The sequence below is a fragment of the Oryctolagus cuniculus genome, chromosome 17 (genome assembly GCF_051225735.1).
Source record: "Oryctolagus cuniculus isolate XC-2025 breed Fujian yellow rabbit chromosome 17, ASM5122573v1, whole genome shotgun sequence".
In the NCBI taxonomy this organism is placed as follows: Eukaryota; Metazoa; Chordata; class Mammalia; order Lagomorpha; family Leporidae; genus Oryctolagus; species Oryctolagus cuniculus.
Window position 1 is genome coordinate 2,030,457 of NC_142883.1, and position 19,656 is coordinate 2,050,112.

Genomic DNA, 19,656 nt, shown 5'->3' on the forward strand with positions numbered 1-19,656 from the left:
TCCAGATCAGGACATGCACTATAGCCTGTGACCTGGCGCGTGCGCACACACACACGTATGTACACACACATGTACACATACACGCACACAACATATGTACACATTCATGTATGTATGCACATATACTTACATACACACACTCATGTACACATACATGCATATACATATATATACAAACACTGAGACATGCTTTTTAAATTGCATTTATTTGGGATGGAGCTGGACACAGGGAGAGGAGAGAGAGCCAGAGCGAGCCCTCCCATCCACTGGTTCACTCCCCCAGTGCCCGCAACAGCTGGGGCTGGGCCAGGCCAAGCCTAGGGGCCCAGAGCTCACGCCAGGTCTCACACGTGTCACTTGAGCCATCGCCGCGGCCTCCCAGGGTCTGCATTAGCAGGAAGCTGGGGGCAGGAGTGGAGCGAGGTACGGACCCCAGGTTCTCCTGGACTGACGTGGGCACTTCACAGGTTGACACCTGCTTGTCCCCAAATTGCCTTGTAGGAGCACAGGGACCCGGCCACAAGGGCGCGCTCTGAAAACCTGCCCCAGGGTTGGCTGCAACCCCCCGACTGGAGTGCGGGGCCAGCTAAGGGTCCCCGCCCCACTTCACAGGCTTGCTGACGCTCGGTCATCCACCCCACAAATACCAGCCCCAGAGATGGCGCCAGACGTGCAGCAGGGACCGCCAAGGTTCTGTCCTGCAGGGGCGCAGTGGGGGAACCACACGCAGCTGAGGTTCTGTCCTGCAGGGGCGCAGTGGGGGAACTGGTACACACAGCCCGAGGTTCTGTCCTGCAGGGGTGCAGCGGGGGAACTGGTACACACAGCCCAAGGTTCTGTCCTGCAGGGGTACAGCGGGGGAGCCACACACGCAGCCGAGATTCTGTCCTGCAGGGGCGCAGCGGGGGAGCCACACACGCAGCCCGAGGTTCTGTCCTGTAGGGGCGCAGCAGGGGAGCCACACACGCAGCCCGAGGTTCTGTCCTGCAGGGGCGCAGCGGGGGAGCCACACACGCAGCCCGAGGTTCTGTCCTGTAGGGGCGCAGCAGGGGAGCCACACACGCAGCCCGAGGTTCTGTCCTGCAGGGGCGCAGCAGGGGAACTGGTACACACAGCCCGAGGTTCTGTCCTGTAGGGGCGCAGCGGGGGAGCCACACACGCAGCCCGAGGTTCTGTCCTGCGGGGGCACAGCGGGGGAACTGGTACACGCAGCCCGAGGTTCTGTCCTGCAGGGGTGCAGTGGGGGAACTGATATACACAGCCCGAGGTTCTGTCCTGCAGGGGCGCAGCGGGGGAACCACACGCAGCTGAGGTTCTGTCCTGCAGGGGCGCAGTGGGGGAACCACACGCAGCCGAGGCCATGCTGAGTCCACCAGGGGGATGCAGTGACCTGGGGGCATTTAGGTGAGAAAAATGGCCGACCGGTAAGGGACTTTCTGTGGCGTCTTAGCTTGCCCTGTTCTCGCGCCAAACTGCCCCGGCCTTGATGACCATCCCCGGCAGCCCCCGCACACAGGCAGGGCGGGCGGGCGGGCGGCCACCTTCCTGGTGAGCCCTGGAGGCCACACCAGCACCTGCCAGCCTGCCTTCACTTGACCATGAGCTCCCCCAGTTCTAGAAGCGCGGCACGGATTTTTTTTTTTTTTTGGTTAAGATTATTTACTTATTTGAAAGGCAGAGTTAGAGAAAGAAGGAGAGGCAGAGAGAGACAGAGAGAGACAGAGAGAGACAGAGGTCTTCCATCCCTGGTTCACTCCCCAGATGGCCGCAACAGCTGGAACTGGGCAGATCCAAAGCGAGAGGCAGAGGTAGGGGTGGGGTGGGGGTAGGGGTGGGGGTAGAGGTAGAGGTAGGGGTGGGGGTAGGGGTGGGGGTAGAAGCCAGGGGCTTCTTCCAGGCCTGCCACACGGATGCAGGGGACCAAGGACTTGGCCCATCTTCTACCGCTTTCCCAGGCCACAGCAGAGAACTAGATGGGAAGTGGAGCAGCCAGGACTCAAACCAGCGCCCACATGGGATGCCGGCACCTCAGGTGGAGACTTAGCCCACTACACCACACCACAGCGCCGGCCCCACAGCATGGATTTAACTCCGTGGTCACCTGGGGGCACAGGAACAGTTGACTACACGCACACGCACACGCACACGCACACTAAAATACAAGGAGCTTGCCTGGGGCGCTGGGGCCGACCGTGCACAGAGGCCCCGAGCGCTCACCTCTGCTGACCCTGCAGTCCCGGACAAGCAGGAGGCGCAGGCGCTGCTGGACGCCAGTGGCTGGGTGGGGGGGGGGACGACTGCGGGGCCGCTGACGGGTGAGTCGGGGTTTCAGGGTGGGGGGTGAAGATGTGCTGGAGCCGAACACGGGCCTGCACAGCTCTGAACACGCTGAATGCCACTCACACTCACTTCAAAATGGTTCATTTCCTGTTACATGGATTTTGCTCTTTTTTTTTTTAATTTTCTTTTGACAGGCAGAGTTAGACAGAGAGAAAGGTCTCCTTCCGTTGGTTCACCCCCCAAATGGCTGCTACGGCCGGCGCTGCGCCGATCCGATGGCAGGAGCCAGGTGCTTCTCCTGGTCTCCCATGGGGTGCAGGGCCCAAGCACCTGGGCCATCCTCCACTGCACTCCCTGGCTACAGCAGAGAGCTGGCCTGGAAGAGGGGCAACAGGGACAGAACCCAGTGCCCCAACCGGGACTAGAACCTGGTGTGCCGGCGCCGCAGGCGGAGGATTAGCCTAGTGAGCCGCGGCGCCTGCCGTCCTGTTATATGGATTTCACTCAATAACATATTCTACAATGACTAAGTTTTTTCTTTCAGATTTATTTATTTATTTGAAATGCAGAGTTACAGAAAGGTAGAGAGAGAGAGAGAGAGAGAGAGAGAGAGGTCTTCCATCAGATGGTTCACTCCCCAAATGGCTGCAACAGCTGAAGCTGTGCCCATCTGAAGCCAGGAGCCAGGAACTTCATCTGGGTCTCCCATGTGGGTGCAGGGGCCCAAGGACTTGGGCCATCTTCCACTGCTTTCTCAGGACATAGCAGAGAGCTGGATGGGGAGTGGAGCAGCTGGGTCTTGAACCAGTGTCCATATGGGATGGCGGCACTGCAGGTGGCGGCTTTACCCGCTACGCCGCAGCACCAGCCCCTACAATGACTAGTTTTTTTTTGACAGGCAGAGTGGACAGTGAGAGAGAGAGACAGAGAGAAAGGTCTTCCTTTGCCGTTGGTTCACCCTCCAATGGCCACCGCGGCCAGCGCACCACACTGATCCGATGGCAGGAGCCAGGTGCTATCCTGGTCTCCCATGGGGTGCAGGGCCCAAGCACTTGGGCCATCCTCCACTGCACTCCCTGGCCATAGCAGAGAGCTGGCCTGGAAGAGGGGCAACCGGGACAGAATCCGGCGCCCCAACCGGGACTAGAACCCGGTGTGCCGGCGCTGCAAGGTGGAGGATTAGCCTAGTGAGCCGCTGCGCTGGCCATGACTAGTTTTTAAAAACGGTTTATTTAGGCCGGCGCCGTGGCTCACTAGGCTAAGCCTGAAGAGGGTGTGGAGACGACCGGTCAAGGCAGAGCCTTATGCTTCTGGAGGGACGGTGAAGTGGGGTCCAAGCCGGGGGGCGGGTCTGTGTGGCGCAGAGACCTGTGGATGGGGTCTGGGGGGGCAGGCCTGTGTGGCGCAGAGCCCCGTGGATGGGGTCTGAGGTGGGGGGGGGGCTCTGTGTGGCGCAGAGCCCCGTGGATGGGGTCTGAGGTGGGGGGGGCTCTGTGTGGCGCAGAGCCCCGTGGATGGGGTCTGAGGTGGGGGGGGCTCTGTGTGGCGCAGAGCCCTGTGGATGGGGTCTGGGGGGGCAGGCCTGTGTGGCGCAGAGCCCTGTGGATGGGGTCCGAGCCGGGGGGCAGGTCTGTGTGGTGCAGAGCCCCCGTGGATGGTGAGAAGGCACGCCGACAGGTGTTGGCCGGAGCCGGTGGTCAGCAGCGTGTGCTTCCGTCGGTCTGATCTGTCCCCGGGCAGCAGAATTCCGCCGGGTGCTTTGGGGCCACCTGCTTGTGCCCAGCTCTGTCAGGTCTGAAATTCACCGTCCGTGCCCCAGTGGCCGAACAGAGCCCAGCGCTGTCCCCGGGGCGCAGAGCTGCTGTCGGGACGCAGGTGCAGGCAGCGCAGCAACAGGGCTCATTGTGGCAAAGCCGGAGTGTGCAGCGGACAGGGGTGCGGCCCAGAGGGCTGCCAGCAGACGCGGTCACCCCGCTGCAGGGGCACGGGGCACCCCAGCATTCATGGGGAGTGGTGTCTCGGGCATGGAGCACACCAACAGTCAGGGGAAAAAGGGGCAGGTTTTTTATGTGCATTTAAAAAAATTAGTTGGGGCCAGCACTGTGGCGTAATGGGTAAAGCCTCCACCTGTGACACCGGCATATCATATGGGCGCTGGCTTGAGTCCCGGCTGCTCCACTTCCCATCCAGCTCTCTGCTGTGGCCTGGGAAAGCAGTGGAAGGTGGCCCAAGTCCTTGGGCCTCTGCACCCACGTGGGAGACCTGGAAGAAGCTCCTGGCTCTGGCTTTTGTGGCCATTTGGGGAGTGAACCAGCGGGTGGAAGACCCCTCTCTCTGTTTTTACCTCTCTCTGTAACTGCCTCTCAAATAAATAAATCTTTTTAAAAATAAATGAATAAATTAGTTAACTTATTTGAAAGGCAATGTGATAGGAAAAGAGATGTATGTACATTTTGTAAAGATTTATTTACTTTTTTTTTTTGACAGGCAGAGTGGATAGTGAGAGAGAGAGAAAGGTCTTCCTTCCGTTGGTTCACCTCCCAAATGGCCGCTGTGGCCAGCGCTGTGCTGATCTGAAGCCAGGAGCCAGGTGCTTCTCCTGGTCTCCCATGGGGTGCAGGGCCCAAGCACTTGGGCCATCCTCCACTGCACTCCCTGGCCACAGCAGAGAGCTGGCCTGGAAGAGGGGCAACCGGGACAGAATCCTGTGCCCCAACCGGGACTAGAACCTGAGTGCCAGCGCCGCAGGCAGAGGATTAGCCTAGTAAGCCGTGGCGCCTGCCTATTTATTTACTTTTGAAAGGCAAAGTGATGGGGGAAAGAGAGACAGACATCGCCACCTGCTGCCTCTCTGCTCAGCTGGCTGCCAGGGCCCGAGCTGGGCCAGCCTCGAGCTCCACCCTGGTCCCCACCTGCGCGGGGCTCGGGCACGCGGCCGTCCTCTGCTGCTTCCCAGGCCATAGCAGGCAGTCGGCGTCACACCAGCCCTGTGCGTGGTTTGCCAGCATCCCAAGCAGCAGCTGAACCCACGTCACCACAATGCGTGCCCAAGGCGGGGCTTAATTGAATATTCATAGGGGGCGGGGCTCGAGTGCCACTATTTCCTTGCCCTCTTTTTGGGAGTCTTGGCAGCACCATGGCATCAGGTGCATGATGGGAGTGAAGGTCAGCCGGGGTAACTTTAGTATGATATTCTGATTCTAGAATATTCTAACTTTATTATAATGATATTCTAATTAGCACCGGGGCTGAGATGGTCCCATCTCTGCAGGGCCCACCTCCGATGGACAGACACGCAGCCCTGGGGACAGGGGTCCAGCGGCGGCCACCACAGACCAGCGGGGATGGTTTCCGTGTTTTTACAAGGAGCATTCATGGTTGGTACAAAAACTCCAGAGCCGTCACTTCATTAAAGCCACAATTATGTTCACACCGAGGCTCGACCTCGCCTGGCACAGCCTGGTGTCTCCACCGACATAGTGGACGCCGCGTCCAGATCAGATGTGGCCGAGACGCCCACCCTCCCACCACACCTGCCCAGCCGGGGCCTGGGGAGAGGGCAGGAATCCCAGAGCTCCCACGGGCTCCAGGCCCTGGCCCCGCCCATACCAGGAGGCCCCGCCCCCTGTGTTCTCAGTGGTCAGTCCTGCTGGGCTCTCCCCAGAAAGGTCCATGCCCAGGCCATGCCCACAGACACCCCTGGTCCTCACTGGGGCCCCCAGGCTCCCCCGCCCTCCACAGAGTCACTGTGCAGCCTCGGGGGCTATCAGATGGTGTCCAGCAATCCAGCATCCACTCATGGGAGAGAACCTCCCAGGACGCCCCGCAAACCCCGAGCGCCCCATCAGGCCTTCAGGAGGGCAGCCCTGAGTTCAGGGACGGGGTCCTCACTGCCGTTGTAGGGCTGGGTCCCCGCCTCTTGTTCCAGAAATTTTTCTGCAGAAAATACAAGTTTTCCAGGCAGAAGTGGGGATGGGTGAGGTCACAGAATGGCTAAGGCGGGAGTGTCCGGTCCACGCAGGGCCCCAGCGAGGTCGCCTGGGGCATCGGAGGTTTCCCTGGGACTCAGGGGCCCCCCGCCGCGGGCCGCCCACCCTGCTCACGCCAGCACTCGGCGGGGAGGCCCAGGAACCAGAGGCAGACACTCCTGCCAGATTCCACACACAGCAACACCCACTTATGGCAGCAGGCATCAGACGGGTGGGTCGTGAGGGTGAGGGAATATTCTAGAATGATGGACACGCTCTATCTGGCCTTGATGGTGGACGCACGGTGTCCGAGCTCAAGCTCGGCTCCCTTCCTCGGCACCCACACCGCTAGGGAGACAGAGGGCCCCGGCCTCCCCAGGGCCACGCCGGCTGCTCAGGGCATGGCCTCGGCCAGGGGCAGAGCCGGCGCTTGCTGCACTCAGAGCGCAGGCGCGGCTCCGGCTCGGTCCACCTGCTTCCCGTCCTCCCGCTCCCGACCTGCTCTGCTCCACCGGGTCCCTTGGGTGTGGACCTGCTGCCCGCCCCCCACCCCTGCACCCACCTGCCTCCTCCAGGGTGGAGAAGTACTGGAACCCTTCCAAGTCAGCACACAGCAGGACACGCAGCACGGGGACCTGTGGGCACACGCAGCGCCGTGCAGGCGGAGTGGAGGGGCTGCTCGCGTGCCCTGGGGTGGGGGGCAGGGCCGCCCCTCCCCACCACACAGAGGAGGAGGGGAAGGCTGGTGGGGACAGGAACGGCCTCGTGGAGGCAGAGGTGGGGCCAGGCCCCGGCCCCCGGGGGCCACGCCAGTTACTGACCTGCAGGCCCAGGAAGACTAGGCGGACGCCCCGCCTGCGGAAGTCCTCCACCAGCTCGCCAAGCCCGAGCACGGCCGTGTAGTCCACGCTGCACACGTGCGTGCAGTCCAGGATGGCGCAGCGTGGCGGGGATGCTGGGGAGACAGGCGAGGCGGCCTGGGGAGGGGCTCCGGCCGAGGGCAGGACGCAGAGGAGTGCCCGTCCTCGGGGCTGTCACCAGCAGGGTAGCGAGACCGCACGAGACACCCCAGATACGGGTGCCCAGATGCCCCACGGCCTTGTCACGGCGGGGGGGGCACAGGGACCCCGACCCAGAGCCTGAACCTCGTGGATCTGAGCAGGAGCCAGGCTCCCATCTGCCGAGGGCTGGGCCTCGCTCAGGGTCCTGAAGGGGCCAGGTCGGGGTGCGGGGGGTGGGGGGGCCACGTACCTCTCAGGGCCCGGCTCAGTATTGCCTCCCGCAGGGCCTCGACCGCCGGGAAGTGCAGGCCGCTGGCCGGCTGCAGGACAAGAACAGGCTCCTCCGACACCTGCGGACGATGGAAGGGAGCGGGGAGTCCTGCAGGCCCAGGCCAGGCTCGCCCTCACCCGGCGGGATACTCCCGGGTGCTGGGGGACGGGACCACCAGCGGTTCCCCCCACCAGCCACAAGTGAGAAGTGACCGCTCAGCTCCTGCACCTCCCACGACCGGGATCGCTCTGCGAGCAGACGCGGAGCGAGCCTCGCCCTGCCGCGCCGTGGCCGGTACCTGGGTCTCAGGCCGGGCCACAGAGTGCAGGAGGATGAGCACAGACACCAGGGTGCCCGCCAGGATGCCGTACTGCACCTCCCAGAAACACAGCAGGAAGGTCACGCACAGGGGCAGCAGGTCCAGCCCTGGGGGTGCAGAGGGGGCGCCTTTGGCTCGGCTGCTAGCTCTCCCAGCCCTCCCGACCTGCAGCCCGCGGGACACCCTCCTGTCCCCACACGCGGGGCACGGGCAGTCAGGGACCCCGAGCGGCCCGCAGGGGAGGGACCTCCTGGTCCGAGCTGAGCAGCAGTGAGAGCAGGGGTGGGCTCCAGGGAGGGCAGACAGAGTGTGGCCTGAGAAGCGGGGTGCCCTCAGTGTCCGGGGGCCCCCTGCCCCCTGGCCCCACCAAGGACTCCCATACTCTTCACGCGCCACAGCGTCCCGAAGATCCTGGTGTCGAACAGCGGGGCCACGGCCACGATGATGACGGCGGCCAGCGCGGCCTTGGGGATGTAGTAGAAGAGCGGGGTCAGGCAGCCCAGCGCCAGCAGCACTAGCACACCTGTGGGCGGGGGAGGCGGCAGCTCGAGGGGCCTCGCCGGGAGGGGGCCGGTGGGGAGCCGAGCCCCAAAGCAGGCTTGGAGGCCTGACCTGCAGGGGTCCCGCTAACTACGCTCCCCTCCCTCCCACAGGGGGACACCTGGGGCTCACCGGTCACCAGCCCCCCTGCTGGGGTGCACACCCCCGACTGGGCATTCACAGCTGTCCTGGAAGGTAACACACGTGCCCGTCAATCGCTGGCAGCCCCAGGAGAGGCGGCGGGACCCTCTGTCCACTCAGCCGGGCCAATCGCCCCACCAGACGGGGCCGCAGGTGGGGGCGGGAAGAACTTCGGGGGTCTCAGAGCGGTGCCCGACCTGCCCGGTTCCACCCTGCTCCAAAAAGCCGCAAGTGGGGCCGGCGCTGTGGCTCAGCGGGTGAAGCCACTCGGCATCTCATGTGGGCACCGGTTCAAGTCCCGGCTGCTCCGCTTCCTGGGAAAGCAGTAGAAGACGGCCAAGTCCTTGGGCCCCTGCACCCGCGTGAGAGACCAGGAAGAAGCTCCTGGCTCCTGGCTTCAGATCGGCACAGCTCCAGCCGTTGCAGCCAATTGGGGAGTGAACCAGCAGATGGAAGACCTTTCTCTCTTTCTCTCTCTCTCTCTCTCTCTCTGCCTCTCCTCTCTGTGTAACTCTGACTTTCAAATAAATAAATAAATCTTCAAATAAATAAATCTTTAAAAAGAAAAAACTGTAGATGTTGCTTTTCACCGATTCTAAGAACACGAGTGAGCACACACAGGCCCGGACGACCTGGCCCTGCTCTGTGCTTCCCCTGGTGGGTGGGGCCGCTCCCCGGCGGGGGCGGGGTCCCGGGACCAGGCGCTGGGGGGTGGGGGTCCCGCCTTCCAGCCACAGCTCGCCCCACCTTCTGCATGACCCGAGCGGTCTGGGCTTGACCCCAGGCCCAGCCTGCCAGGGCAGAGCCACCGTCCTGCCAGTCTCGCACCAGGATGCACCAGAACTTTCTAGAAACAAAGTGCAGCGCCAGAAGCCAGAGGCCACCCTGAAGGCAAGTCTGCAGGCCCTCCTGCCGCCTCTGGGTCACAGGAGGCCAGGCAGACCCCCGGCCGAGGTGCTGCGGCGGGCATGGAGCAGGAGGGGCTCGGGCACTCACCGTCCAAAGCTGCCCGTGACAGGGTAGGACGAGACGAGGGAGCCCAGCACGTTGGTGAGGCCTGGGGAGAGAGCAGAGAGGAGGGAGCACGAGGCAGAAGTGGGGGAGGCGGGGCCAGAGGGGCGGGGGGGGGGGGCCGTGCGCCTGGCGCTTGTCCTTTAAGGGGAGAGAGAGCAAGACACGATGCTGAGGTGGGCTCCAGCTGTACAAACCCGGGCCTTCCCAGAGACAGAGATGCCCCGCCCAGAAGGGGGAGGTGCCAGGGCCCTGCCCAGCGAGCTCAGTGGACAGCAGCACCAACCGCACCGCACAGGCCCCTCTCAGCACCCCTCCTGCCTGCGGGAGGCCGGCCAGGGCGCGGGTCAGGAACCGTCCCCCGAGGTGGGGACAGCGGCACCGACCGCACCGCACCAGGCCCCTCTCAACACTCCTCCTGCCCATGGGAGGCCGGCCAGGGCACGGGGACAGGAACCGTCCCCCGAGGTGGGGACAGTAGCACTGACTGCACCGCACAGGCCCCTCTCAGCACCCCTCCTGCCTGTGTGAGGCCGGCCAGGGCTCGGGGACAGGAACTGTCCCCCGAGGTGCTGTGACCACTCTGCACGGAACCCAGGCCCACGGCGTGGCCTGGCTGGGAGAACGGAGGTGAATCCTTGGCGTCCATGGGGCCACTCCGTGACCCCTGCCCCAGCGGTCACGGGCTCGAGGCCTGCTCTCCACAGAGCCCGAGGCGGGCTCCTCCCAGCACAGGCGCTGACCGGTTGCACGGCGGAGCCCGGGATCCTCGGATGTGGCGGCCAAGCAGTGACCTCAGCTGCATCCGATGACCCTCGCTCACCGATGGGCCTGGCACTGTGTGGCCGGGGGGCAGGGAGACCCCTCGGGCCGGCGGGGGTACGGCCCACTTTGGACCAGGGGACCCCGGATCCACTCTCCGACCTCAGCTTGACAGGGCTGGGCCCCGGAAGCCGCTCACCGCTCACAGAGCAGTGCCAGCCTGGCAGCCAGGGCAGTCCGTGCTCCGAGACACCACGGGCCTCCGCCTGCGGTGCGCCGTTCCTGGGAAAGCCAGACGCCGCCCATCAACAGGGCACTGCTCAAACTGAACAAGGGCTGGCGTCCGGCACTGCGGCCAAGGCCACCTGTGGGCCTGCGTCCCATGTTCAAGTGCTGGGTTCAAGCCCGGCTCCACTTTCAATTCCAGCTTCTTACTAACGTGCACCCTGGGAGGCAGCTGGTGACGGTTCAAGAAGGTGGGCACTGCCGCCCACGGGGAGACCCAGACCCCCGACTCCTGGCTCCGGCCTGGCCCAGCCCCGGCTGCTGCGGGCATTCGGGGAGTGAACCAGTGGACGGCAGATCTCCGCCTGTCTGCGTCACCGCCTCTCAAATAACGACACAGCGACCAACCTGGCAGAGTCCCTGACCCGCCCCCCACCTGCAGGAAGGCCACAGCACGACCAGGAGGCTCAGCCACAGCCTTCAGACCTCTGACCTCTGACCCCGGCAGCACCGCCCGGAGGCGGCCACTCAGGTGTCCCCTGGTATCGACCGAGGCCACACTACAGGGTCTGGCACACAGCAGGTGCCCAGCAGGTGGGCCTGGGTCCCAGCTCCCTAGTCGTAGGGATCACGCAGAACCCTCTGGAGGCCTGGGGATGAGCCCGCAGCAGCGTCTCAAAGCCCCCCCGGGGGGCCCTCCCCACTCCTGCACGGAGCAACGCAGAGAGGCCCAGCGAGCCCCCGCCCGCCTCACCGATGGCCAGCAGCTCCTGGTTGGTGTCGATGCGGTAACTGTTCTGTGAGGCTGGAGGAGGAAGCGTAGGAACACCGTCACCGGCTGCACCGGCGAGAGTCACCTGAACAGGTGACACAGCTGCACACACAGCACCAGCTCGCAACGGCAGGGAGCAGGCGCACGGGAGAGCACGGGTAGAGGCCGGCGCCGCGGTTCACTAGGCTAATTCTCCACCTGCGGCGCCAGCACCCTGGGTTCTAGTCCCGGTCGGGGCGCCGGTTCTGTCCCGGTTGCTCCTCTTCCAGTCCAGCTCTCTGCTGTGGCCCGGGAGTGCAGTGGAGGATGGCCCAAGTGCTTGGGCCCTGCACCCCATGGGAGACCAGGATAGCACCTGGCTCCTGCTTTCGGATCTGCGCAGCACACAGGCCATAGCGGCCATTTGGGGGGTGAACCAAGAGAAGGAAGACCTTTCTCTCTGTCTCTCTCTCTCTCTCTCTCACTGTCTAACTCCGCCTGTCAAAAAAATAAATAAAAAGTTAAATTAAAAAAAAAAGAGCACGGGTAGAGCACAGGCCGGGTGGGGGGCTGCCCTCATCCCGTGAGCTCCAGGTCACGGTTTCCAGGCTGGGGAGGCTCTGTGCTGGCTCAGCACCCCGATCCAAAAACCCACACCCTCTCTAGGCACCCGAGAGTTTCAGGGTTGGGAGGGTGTTGGGTTTCCAGATTGGGGACGCTCACCCTCCGTGCACACTTGTGTACACACGCGCACGGGTGTTTGTTTGAAAGGCAGAGTCACAGAGAGCGAGATCTTCCATCTGCTGGTTCACTCCGCAAGTGGCTGCTACAGCCAGGCCAAAGCCGGGAGCCAGGAGCTCCACGCGATCTCCCACGTGGGTGCAGGGGCCCCAGGACTCAGGCCGTCTCCTGCTGCTTTCCCAGGTGCATTAGCAGGGAGCTGGATGGGAAGTGGCGTGGCCGGGGCTTGAATTCGCGCCCACATGGGTTACCAGCATCGCAGGTGGTGGCTTTACCCACTAAGCCACAGCACCAGCCCCCTGCACATATGTTTTAAAACGTAAGCAAACATTGCTTACATAGGAGTTCATACTTTAGGGGCTGGCGCTGTGGGACAATGGGTTAAAGCCCTGGCCTGCAGTGCTGGCATCCCATATGGGTGCCGATTCTAGTCCCGGCTGCTCCACTTCCCATCCAGCTCCCTGCTGTGGCCTAGGAAAGCAGTAGAAGATGACCCAAGTCCTTAGGCCCCTGCACTCATGTGGGAGACCTGGAAGAAGCTCCTGGCTCCTGGCTTCGGATTGGTGCAGGCCTGGCCATTTGGGGAGTGAACCAGCAGATGGAAAATCTCTCTGTGTCTCTCCCTCTCTCTGCAGATCTTTCAAATAAAAAAGTAGTTTTTAAAAAGATTCAAAACTTAAAACTTAGAGCAGATAAAAGCAGGCAAGAAAGCAGGCGAACCAGCAGGCCAGGTAGCAAAGCCCAAGCCCGGGGGTGAGAACACTGGGCAGGGCGGGGGCATGGGCGTCCTGCTGGGCACGGGGCATGGGGGTCCTGCAGGGTGGGGGCAGTGGGTGCCCTGCTGGGCACGGGGCATGGGGACCCTGCAGGGCGGGGGCAGTGGGTGTTGTGCTGGGTGGGGCTATGGGGACCCAGCAAGGCAGGGGGTGGGCGGTGGGCGTCCTGCTGGGCAGTGGGCGTCCTGAGTGTGGGGTCTGGGGACCCTGCAGGGCGGGGGCGTGGGCAGTGGGTGTCCTACTGGGCAGTGGGCGTCCTAAGTGTGGGGTCTGGGGACCCTGCAGGGCGGGGGCAGTGGGTATTGTGCTGGGTGGGGCTGTGGGGACCCAGCAGGGCGGGGGCATGGGCAGTGGGTATCCTGCTGGGAACAGGGCATGGGGGTCCTGCAGGGTGGGGGCAGTGGGTGCTGTGCTGGGTGCGGGGTGGGGACCCAGTGGGGCTGTGGGGACCCAGCAAGGCAGGGGGTGGGCGGTGGGCGTCCTGCTGGGTGTGGGGCTTGGGGACCTTGCAGGGCGGGGCATGGGCGTCTCACCAAAGGCTTTGGCCACTGCGATGCTCTCCAGGAGGCCTACCAGGGGCACCACAGCCAGCCCAGCCCCCATGTCCTGAGAGGAGACAGGGACAGGATGAGCGGCTTTCCCGACGCGGGAAGCAGAGCACGGGTCTGGCCAGGCAGAGGGGCGGTCACCGCTCCCCCCGTCCGACCAGAGCCAGCGCACCCACCCCGCCCCCCTGGGCTCCCGCAGGTCTATCCCCAGCTCCCAGCCAGGACAAACACCCCGGGGCCTGGGGCAGTCAGACGCCCCCTGCTGAGCACGGGGCAGTCCCACCTGCACTCGGCCCCCCACGCCCATCAGGCAGGGGGCTCACGCTGTCCCGGTTCCCATCCCTGCCCACCTGCACCATCTCGGCGAAGGAGACTGTCCTGTTGGCAGTGGTCACCCAGAAGGGAGGGAGTCGCACTGGAGGGAGCCCTTCGGCCGTCTCTCCGGTGAGGACGAAAGGCTGGTGTCCGGTCAGCTCGAAGGAGTACGCGACCAGGGCAGCACAGGAGACCACCAGGGCGTTGCGGGCTGGGACGGGGGAGGCTCCGGTGAAGCCCGGCCCGGCAGGCACGGCCCCCTGGGAGCCACACTCGCCTCCCCCGCCTTCCCGTCACGCCCTCCTCCTTAGGCAGGGCAGCTCCGGGCACACCTGGCAACCACAGCGCAGGACGCAGGGAGCCGATGGCCTCGCCGTGGCCCCTGCAGCCCGCCCAGGGCCTCCCCGGCAGCCTCTCCTCACCGTGACCCTGGCTGCAGACGCCCGCCCAGAGCAGAGCTTTCCCCCGTAAGTGCACAATCAGAACAGAACCCCGGGGGGCCGGCGCGGTGGGTAAAGCCGATGCCGACCATGCCAGCATCCCATACAGGTGCCGGTTCAAGTCCCGGCTAATCCACTTCCCACCCAGCTCCCTGCTAATGCACCTGGGAGAGCAGCAAATGGCCCAAGTGCTTGGGCCCCTGCACCCACGTGGGAGACCAGGAAGAAGCTCCTGGCTCCTAGCTTCGGTCTGGCCCAACCCGGGAGTGAAACAGCGGATGGAAGACCTCTCTGTAACTCTGAGCTTCAAATACATAAATAAATCTTCCAAAAAGAACAAAAAGAAATAAAAGAAAGAGGAACAGAACCTCTGGCCCGAGGGACTGATCTCTCGCACCCTCAGCACTGCCCACGTGGGGGGCGGGGCCTCCCCGAATGGTCCCCCGGGGAGCGAGATCGCCTCTGCTGAGGGCTTACTGCACACAGACCCCCAGTTCTCCCAGCGCCCAGGCCGTGCCCTGGGGGCCCCCCAGAGCCCGGGGGCACGCTGAGAAGACCCCTCACCTGTCGCGGCCGTCCACACCAGCCCGTGGCTGAGCCGCACCCGGAGGGGCATCCCGGGGTACACGGGGGGCATGTGGTCCCGCATCAGCTTCAGGGCGACCAGCAGCAGCATGCACGCCAGGCCCAGGACGGCGTCCCCCACCCTGCAGGCAGAGGGCGCTCTCGCTGCTTTTCCTGCCTCCCCCAGGCTGTCGGCATCCCTACTCCATCCCGCAGGCGGGGCAGGACTGGGAGTCGAGAGCCCAGGGCTGCCACCAGCCTGTGTTTTCCACACCGTGGGTCTCGGGACTACAGATGCCCCTGTCTGCTCAGAAAGACTTTGGATTGGGTGGGGTCCTTCCACCTCCCCCCCCAGGAGGCTGCCCCCAGCCCCAGCAGGCAGGGAAGCTGCCAGTTCCTAGCTCCATTCATCCGGGCATCCCCAGCTCCAGATCAGAGGGCAGGACGAGATGGCCCAGTCCCCCCCCTTTCTTTCAGGCATCAGCACCAGGACCCCCTGGGCGCAGGGAGGTAGGAGAGGGAGAAACCCCCTCCCCGTGGCTGCTGGTTTAAACCCTCCGAGGGGGCGCTTCCTACAGGCACTCCGGGCCCTCCGGCTCTTGTCAGGCTCCAGCTGCCCACTCCGTGGCCTCGGGCGAGACGGGCGCCTGCTCCTCCCTTCGGCCCTCTCCTCCCAGGAGCGGAGGGCGTCCAGGCCCTCGGGCTCCCCTGGGCAGAGCTGCTCAGGCTCAGGGCACACAGGAGCCACCTGGGCCCGGTTAAAACGCTGCCCCGACTCGAGTCTGTCCTTCTGACCTGCTCCCGGGTGACGGACGGTGCTGCTTTGGCCCCAGAAGGGAGGGACAGTGCCACGGGGCGGGGGCGGGGCCGCAGGTACCTGGTCTCCCCAATGCTGAGGAAGGTGCGGTACACCTGCAGGAAAAACTGCCTGGGGATGTCCTGCAGTCCCAGGAGGTTCTGTCGGGACAGAGTTCCGGTCAGCTTCCCAGCCCTCCTTCCTGCCCTCTGCCCTGGAGCCCGACCCCGACCCAGGGCCTCCTGGGCTCTCCAACCCCACCTGGCCAAGCCCAAAGCAAGGCAGCCACGTGTGGTGGCCGGCATCCGTGAGAGCAGACGGATGTGAGAGGCAGCGCCCAGCCACTGAGACTGGGTGTGCCAGCCGACCACGCTCAACAGGCTGCCCTGAGCGGCAGGGGGCGGTCAGCAAGGGCGGGGGTGCCGTCATGCTCAGCCTGGGGTCTGCAAGGGAGCGGGACCCAGGTCTTCCTCCCTCTCCTGTTCTGCTGGACAAAGGGCACGCGGGGTGTGACACAGGTGCGATTCCTCCCGAGTGTCCACTGCCCCGTGTTACCAGGCCGGGGAGCCCACTCGGCTTTGGGCAGACAGGATTCTCTTGGGGTGCCTTCCTTGGGGGGAGGCCGGGACCCCCTGGAAAGTTGCTGGGGTATGGGCAGGACTGGCTGCTGAGGCTGCTCCTCTCCTCTCTGCAGGACCCCCCCACACTGGTCTCTGGCTTCCTCCAGCCCCCCCCCCCCCACGCTGGTCTCTGGCTTCCTCCGCCCCCCTCCCACGCTGGTCTCTGGCTTCCTCCAGCCCCTCCCCCCCCACGCTGGTCTCTGGCCCCTCCCCCCACATGCTGGTCTCTGGCTTCCTCCGCCCCCCCCACGTTGGTCTCTGGCTTCCTCCGCCCCCCCCCCCCCACGCTGGTCTCTGGCTTCCTCTGGCCCCTCCCCTCACACGCTGGTCTCTGGCTTCCTCCATCCCCCCCCCCCCACGCTGGTCTCTGGCTTCCTCCGTCCCCCCCCCCACGCTGGTCTCTGGCCCCTCCCTAACAGCAAGAGTGAAACCCACGGGGGTTCAGCCCGGTGTGGTGCGCAGTGAGCGTGCAGAACTGGCCAGCTGCAGACACACGGGCTCAGCTGCCTCCACCAGGGACCCCGCCCAGACCCACCTGCAGCCCAGGCAGCCTCGCGGGGGGGTGGGAGGGGGCCCCGAGGCGGGGGTGAGGCCCCCTCTGTGGAGCTGCCCCCCCTGCCTGCACGTGTGTCACCCACCCCCTCCACCCACGTGGGGTAAGTGACCCTGCCTGCCCTCGCTCTTCTCATGGGCGCCTCACCGAGAAACCCAGCAGGAATCGGACGAAACGTAAAACGTCACCCCACCAAGCGCTCACGGACACTGTTTGCTTGTGGGACTCCCGGCAGGGTGAGGCCGGGGTCGTGTGCGCACAAAGCTGGCCGGACGGCACCACCGGGGAAGGCACCGGGCACCGGCGACAACGCGGGCAAGGGCAGGGCTGTGGTGGCCGCCCCCAAACTCCCTGCTGCAAAATCTGACCCTCACACGACACCTCCCAGAAGGGGCTTGTGAGTGACAGAGGACCCAGGAGAGACCCCGTGAGCCTCGACCCACAGAGGCCATGACCCTCCACCAGCCACAAACATCAGGGTCACAGAGGCCCAGCTCCCGGCCACGTCTGGGTGACGCCACGCGTGGGCACCCGGCCTACCTTGATCTGCCCGAAGCCAATGGTGACGGCGGCAGCAGAGGTAAAGCCTTTGATGACTGGGCAGGAGATGAAGTCCAGCAGGAAGCCTGGCCGGCCAGGAGGGGACACTAAGCCGCTTCCAGCTCCACCCAGCTCCAGGGCAGGGTGGACATGGCTCTGGGAGCAGTGGTGTGGTGGTGGGGAGGGCTGGGGGGCACGGACTGATGAGCAACGCAGCCTATCTGGGCTGCGGTTTGGGGGCAGGGAAGGAGACCCGGGTCTGAGGCCCTGGTCACTCTGCTGTGTGTGCCAGGCTCTCAGCTGGACAGAGAGGGCTGGGGGCCCCCACCCCCGACACGCACACAGGGACAGCCCTCGGGATGCAGAGCGGGAGGGCGGGGGCACCCCCAGAGGCGGGCGCCTGGGCAGGAAGGCAGAGTCTCACCCAAGCACAGGAGGCCCATGGCCAGCTGGATGCACCCGGACAGGAAGGCCAGCAGCACGGCGTAGGCGGGCTCGTGGAAGGTGTAGAAGGACACCAGCAGGGACATGATGGCCGTGGGGCCCAGGGTCACGTCCCGCGAGGTGCCCAGGACGACGTACACGAAGCATCCCATGAAGGCGGAGTAGAGGCCGTACTGCGGGGACAGGCGGCGGTGAGCGCCCCAGGCCTGCGGCCGGGCACGGGCCCCTTCTCTTAGCCACCACGGTGGACCTGCTTCTCCCTCCCGGAACGCACCCTGGGCAGGCGTAGGGGGCCAGTGCGCAAAGGCCTCAATGCGTATGTCACCGTCTCAAGGTCACCCTGAGTCGCCTCGCTGACCCAGAACCAGCTCAGCACCGGTGACAAGGAGGTGACACCCGCCCAAGGCAGTCACAAGCTTCGGATCATAAACCAAGGTTCCTCGGGCCCCAGGCTGGACCCTGGGGCGGCTGAAGGTACCTGGAACCGGTGGCATGCTACCGTGCTGGGGCCAGGCGCTGGGGCCAGACCGTGGGGAGGGGACGGGACGGGGCAGCGCCTCACCTGGGGAGGGAGTCCGGCCACTTCAGCATAGGCCAGCGCCTGGGGAATGACTGTGAGTCCCACGGACAGCCCGGCGATGAAGTCCATCTTCAGCCACTGCACAGAGTACCGGGGCAGCCAGGCCAGGAGCGGCAGCCTCCGCCGCACCGCGCCGGGGGAGCAGCAGCAGGGGTGGGGGGCCATGCTGGAGCTGGCACCGCAGGGGGCTTCTGTAGGGCGGGCCTGGGGGCGTGGACCAGGGCCTGGGTTTCAGAGAACCCAGCAATACCAGGTGTCTCCCCCACTCTGCCCCGGGGGACCCAGAAGACTTAAAGCCCCCAGGCTAGAGAGGACGCCAGCCACCTGTGCAGAGGGAGCCCTGACCCCCACCATGTGCAGCCCCGAATCCCACCTGCCCACAGCTGCGGGCCTCTCCCTCCACACCAGGGTTCACAGGTAAGAACCTGCACGAACTAATCACACCCAGGTCGCTCCCGCCTCAGCCCTCCCGGACGTAACAGACGAGCAGCGCAGGGCGAGCCAGGGCCCCGGGGCAGCCCAGCCTCACCCAGCTGCCCGGAGCTTGTGCGTGTGTCGGGGTGCGGGTACCAGGGGGCCCCCGAGAAACCCGGGGAGTCCCGAGTCGAGGGCGGACTGCGGCCCTGGAGGGGTCTTACCCGGCGCCCACCTGTGGCTCTCGACGCCCCCAGGCGCCCGGGAGAGCATCAGTCCCCCACCCCCCACCGCGCGCCTCTGGTTCAGGTGCTCAGCACCCTCGGGGTCCTGGCGGCCCCGGCCCCCGCCCGCCCCGGGCCGCCCTTCCCGCCCCTGCCCCCCGCGTTACTGCTCCGGGCAAACTCCACTCCGGACGGCGCCGCCGGCCCAGGGCCTTGCGGACGCGGTGCGGGTCCCCGCAGGCGGTGGGGGCACCCACGGAAAGCACCACATCCCCGGCGAGCCCGCACCGGCCCGGACCACCTCCCACTCCCGGGGTCTGCTCCCCTCTCGGCGCGGGCCACGGACTCACCCCCGCCCCGGCACCGCAGCCCGGTCCGCAGGAATCACTGCCCGAGGGGAGCGGGGCGGGGCCTTGGAGCACGTGACCGGGGGCGTGGCCGAGCCGGAGCCCCTGGGCTCGACGAGGCGGGGCTTTGGCGCACGTGACGCGGGGGCGTGGCCGGGCCCTGGCCGGAGTCGCCGCCGCGGTCGCCATGCCCAGCCTGTGGTCGGCGTGCTGCGCGCTGCTTCTCTCGCTGGGGTTGTGCCGGGCGCGTCCTCGGAGCGCGCTGCTCATCCTCGGTGAGTGTGGGCAGCCCGCGGTCAGCCCTCTGCGGACAGCTGCTGTCCCCCGCGCCGGCCGCCCCGCCCTGCGGCCCGACCCCCTGCAGCTCTTGGCTTGAGTCCGCCGGCGGGGGTCCCCTCCCGCGCCCCTGCGGCCGTGGCCCCTGCGCCCCGGCTCCCCGGGCTGCAGAGCGACTTCCGCTGTGGGTGCCGGCCGCTGCGATTCTT

At 65.4% G+C, this 19,656-nt stretch overlaps 1 protein-coding gene across 12 annotated transcripts; it reads right to left on the bottom strand.

The window, feature by feature from the left end:
* Positions 1-5,478: 5,478 nt before the first annotated feature.
* Positions 5,479-19,445, bottom strand: SLC26A11 (solute carrier family 26 member 11). 12 transcript variants are annotated; one of them, XM_051830480.3, is made up of 17 exons: positions 19,175-19,445; positions 18,169-18,390; positions 17,587-17,779; positions 17,163-17,248; positions 15,531-15,610; positions 14,654-14,796; positions 13,685-13,860; positions 13,320-13,392; positions 11,273-11,323; positions 9,517-9,577; positions 8,512-8,567; positions 8,222-8,362; positions 7,819-7,946; positions 7,500-7,599; positions 7,070-7,203; positions 6,811-6,883; positions 5,479-6,216 (listed from the first exon to the last, which is right to left on the bottom strand). In XM_051830480.3, the coding sequence occupies exons 1-17, from the start codon at positions 19,439-19,441 to the stop codon at positions 6,125-6,127; spliced, it is 2,076 nt and encodes a 691-aa protein (XP_051686440.3). In that variant the 5' UTR covers positions 19,442-19,445; the 3' UTR covers positions 5,479-6,124. The 12 variants fall into 12 exon arrangements, with proteins under 12 accessions (XP_051686440.3, XP_089173163.1, XP_089173165.1 ...); XM_089317043.1 differs by lacking the exons at positions 5,479-6,216; positions 6,811-6,883; positions 7,070-7,203 and having other exon boundaries at positions 7,463-7,599; positions 8,222-8,303; XM_089317038.1 differs by lacking the exons at positions 5,479-6,216; positions 6,811-6,883; positions 7,070-7,203 and having other exon boundaries at positions 7,463-7,599; positions 17,163-17,348.
* Between the last annotated feature and the right edge of the window lie 211 nt (positions 19,446-19,656).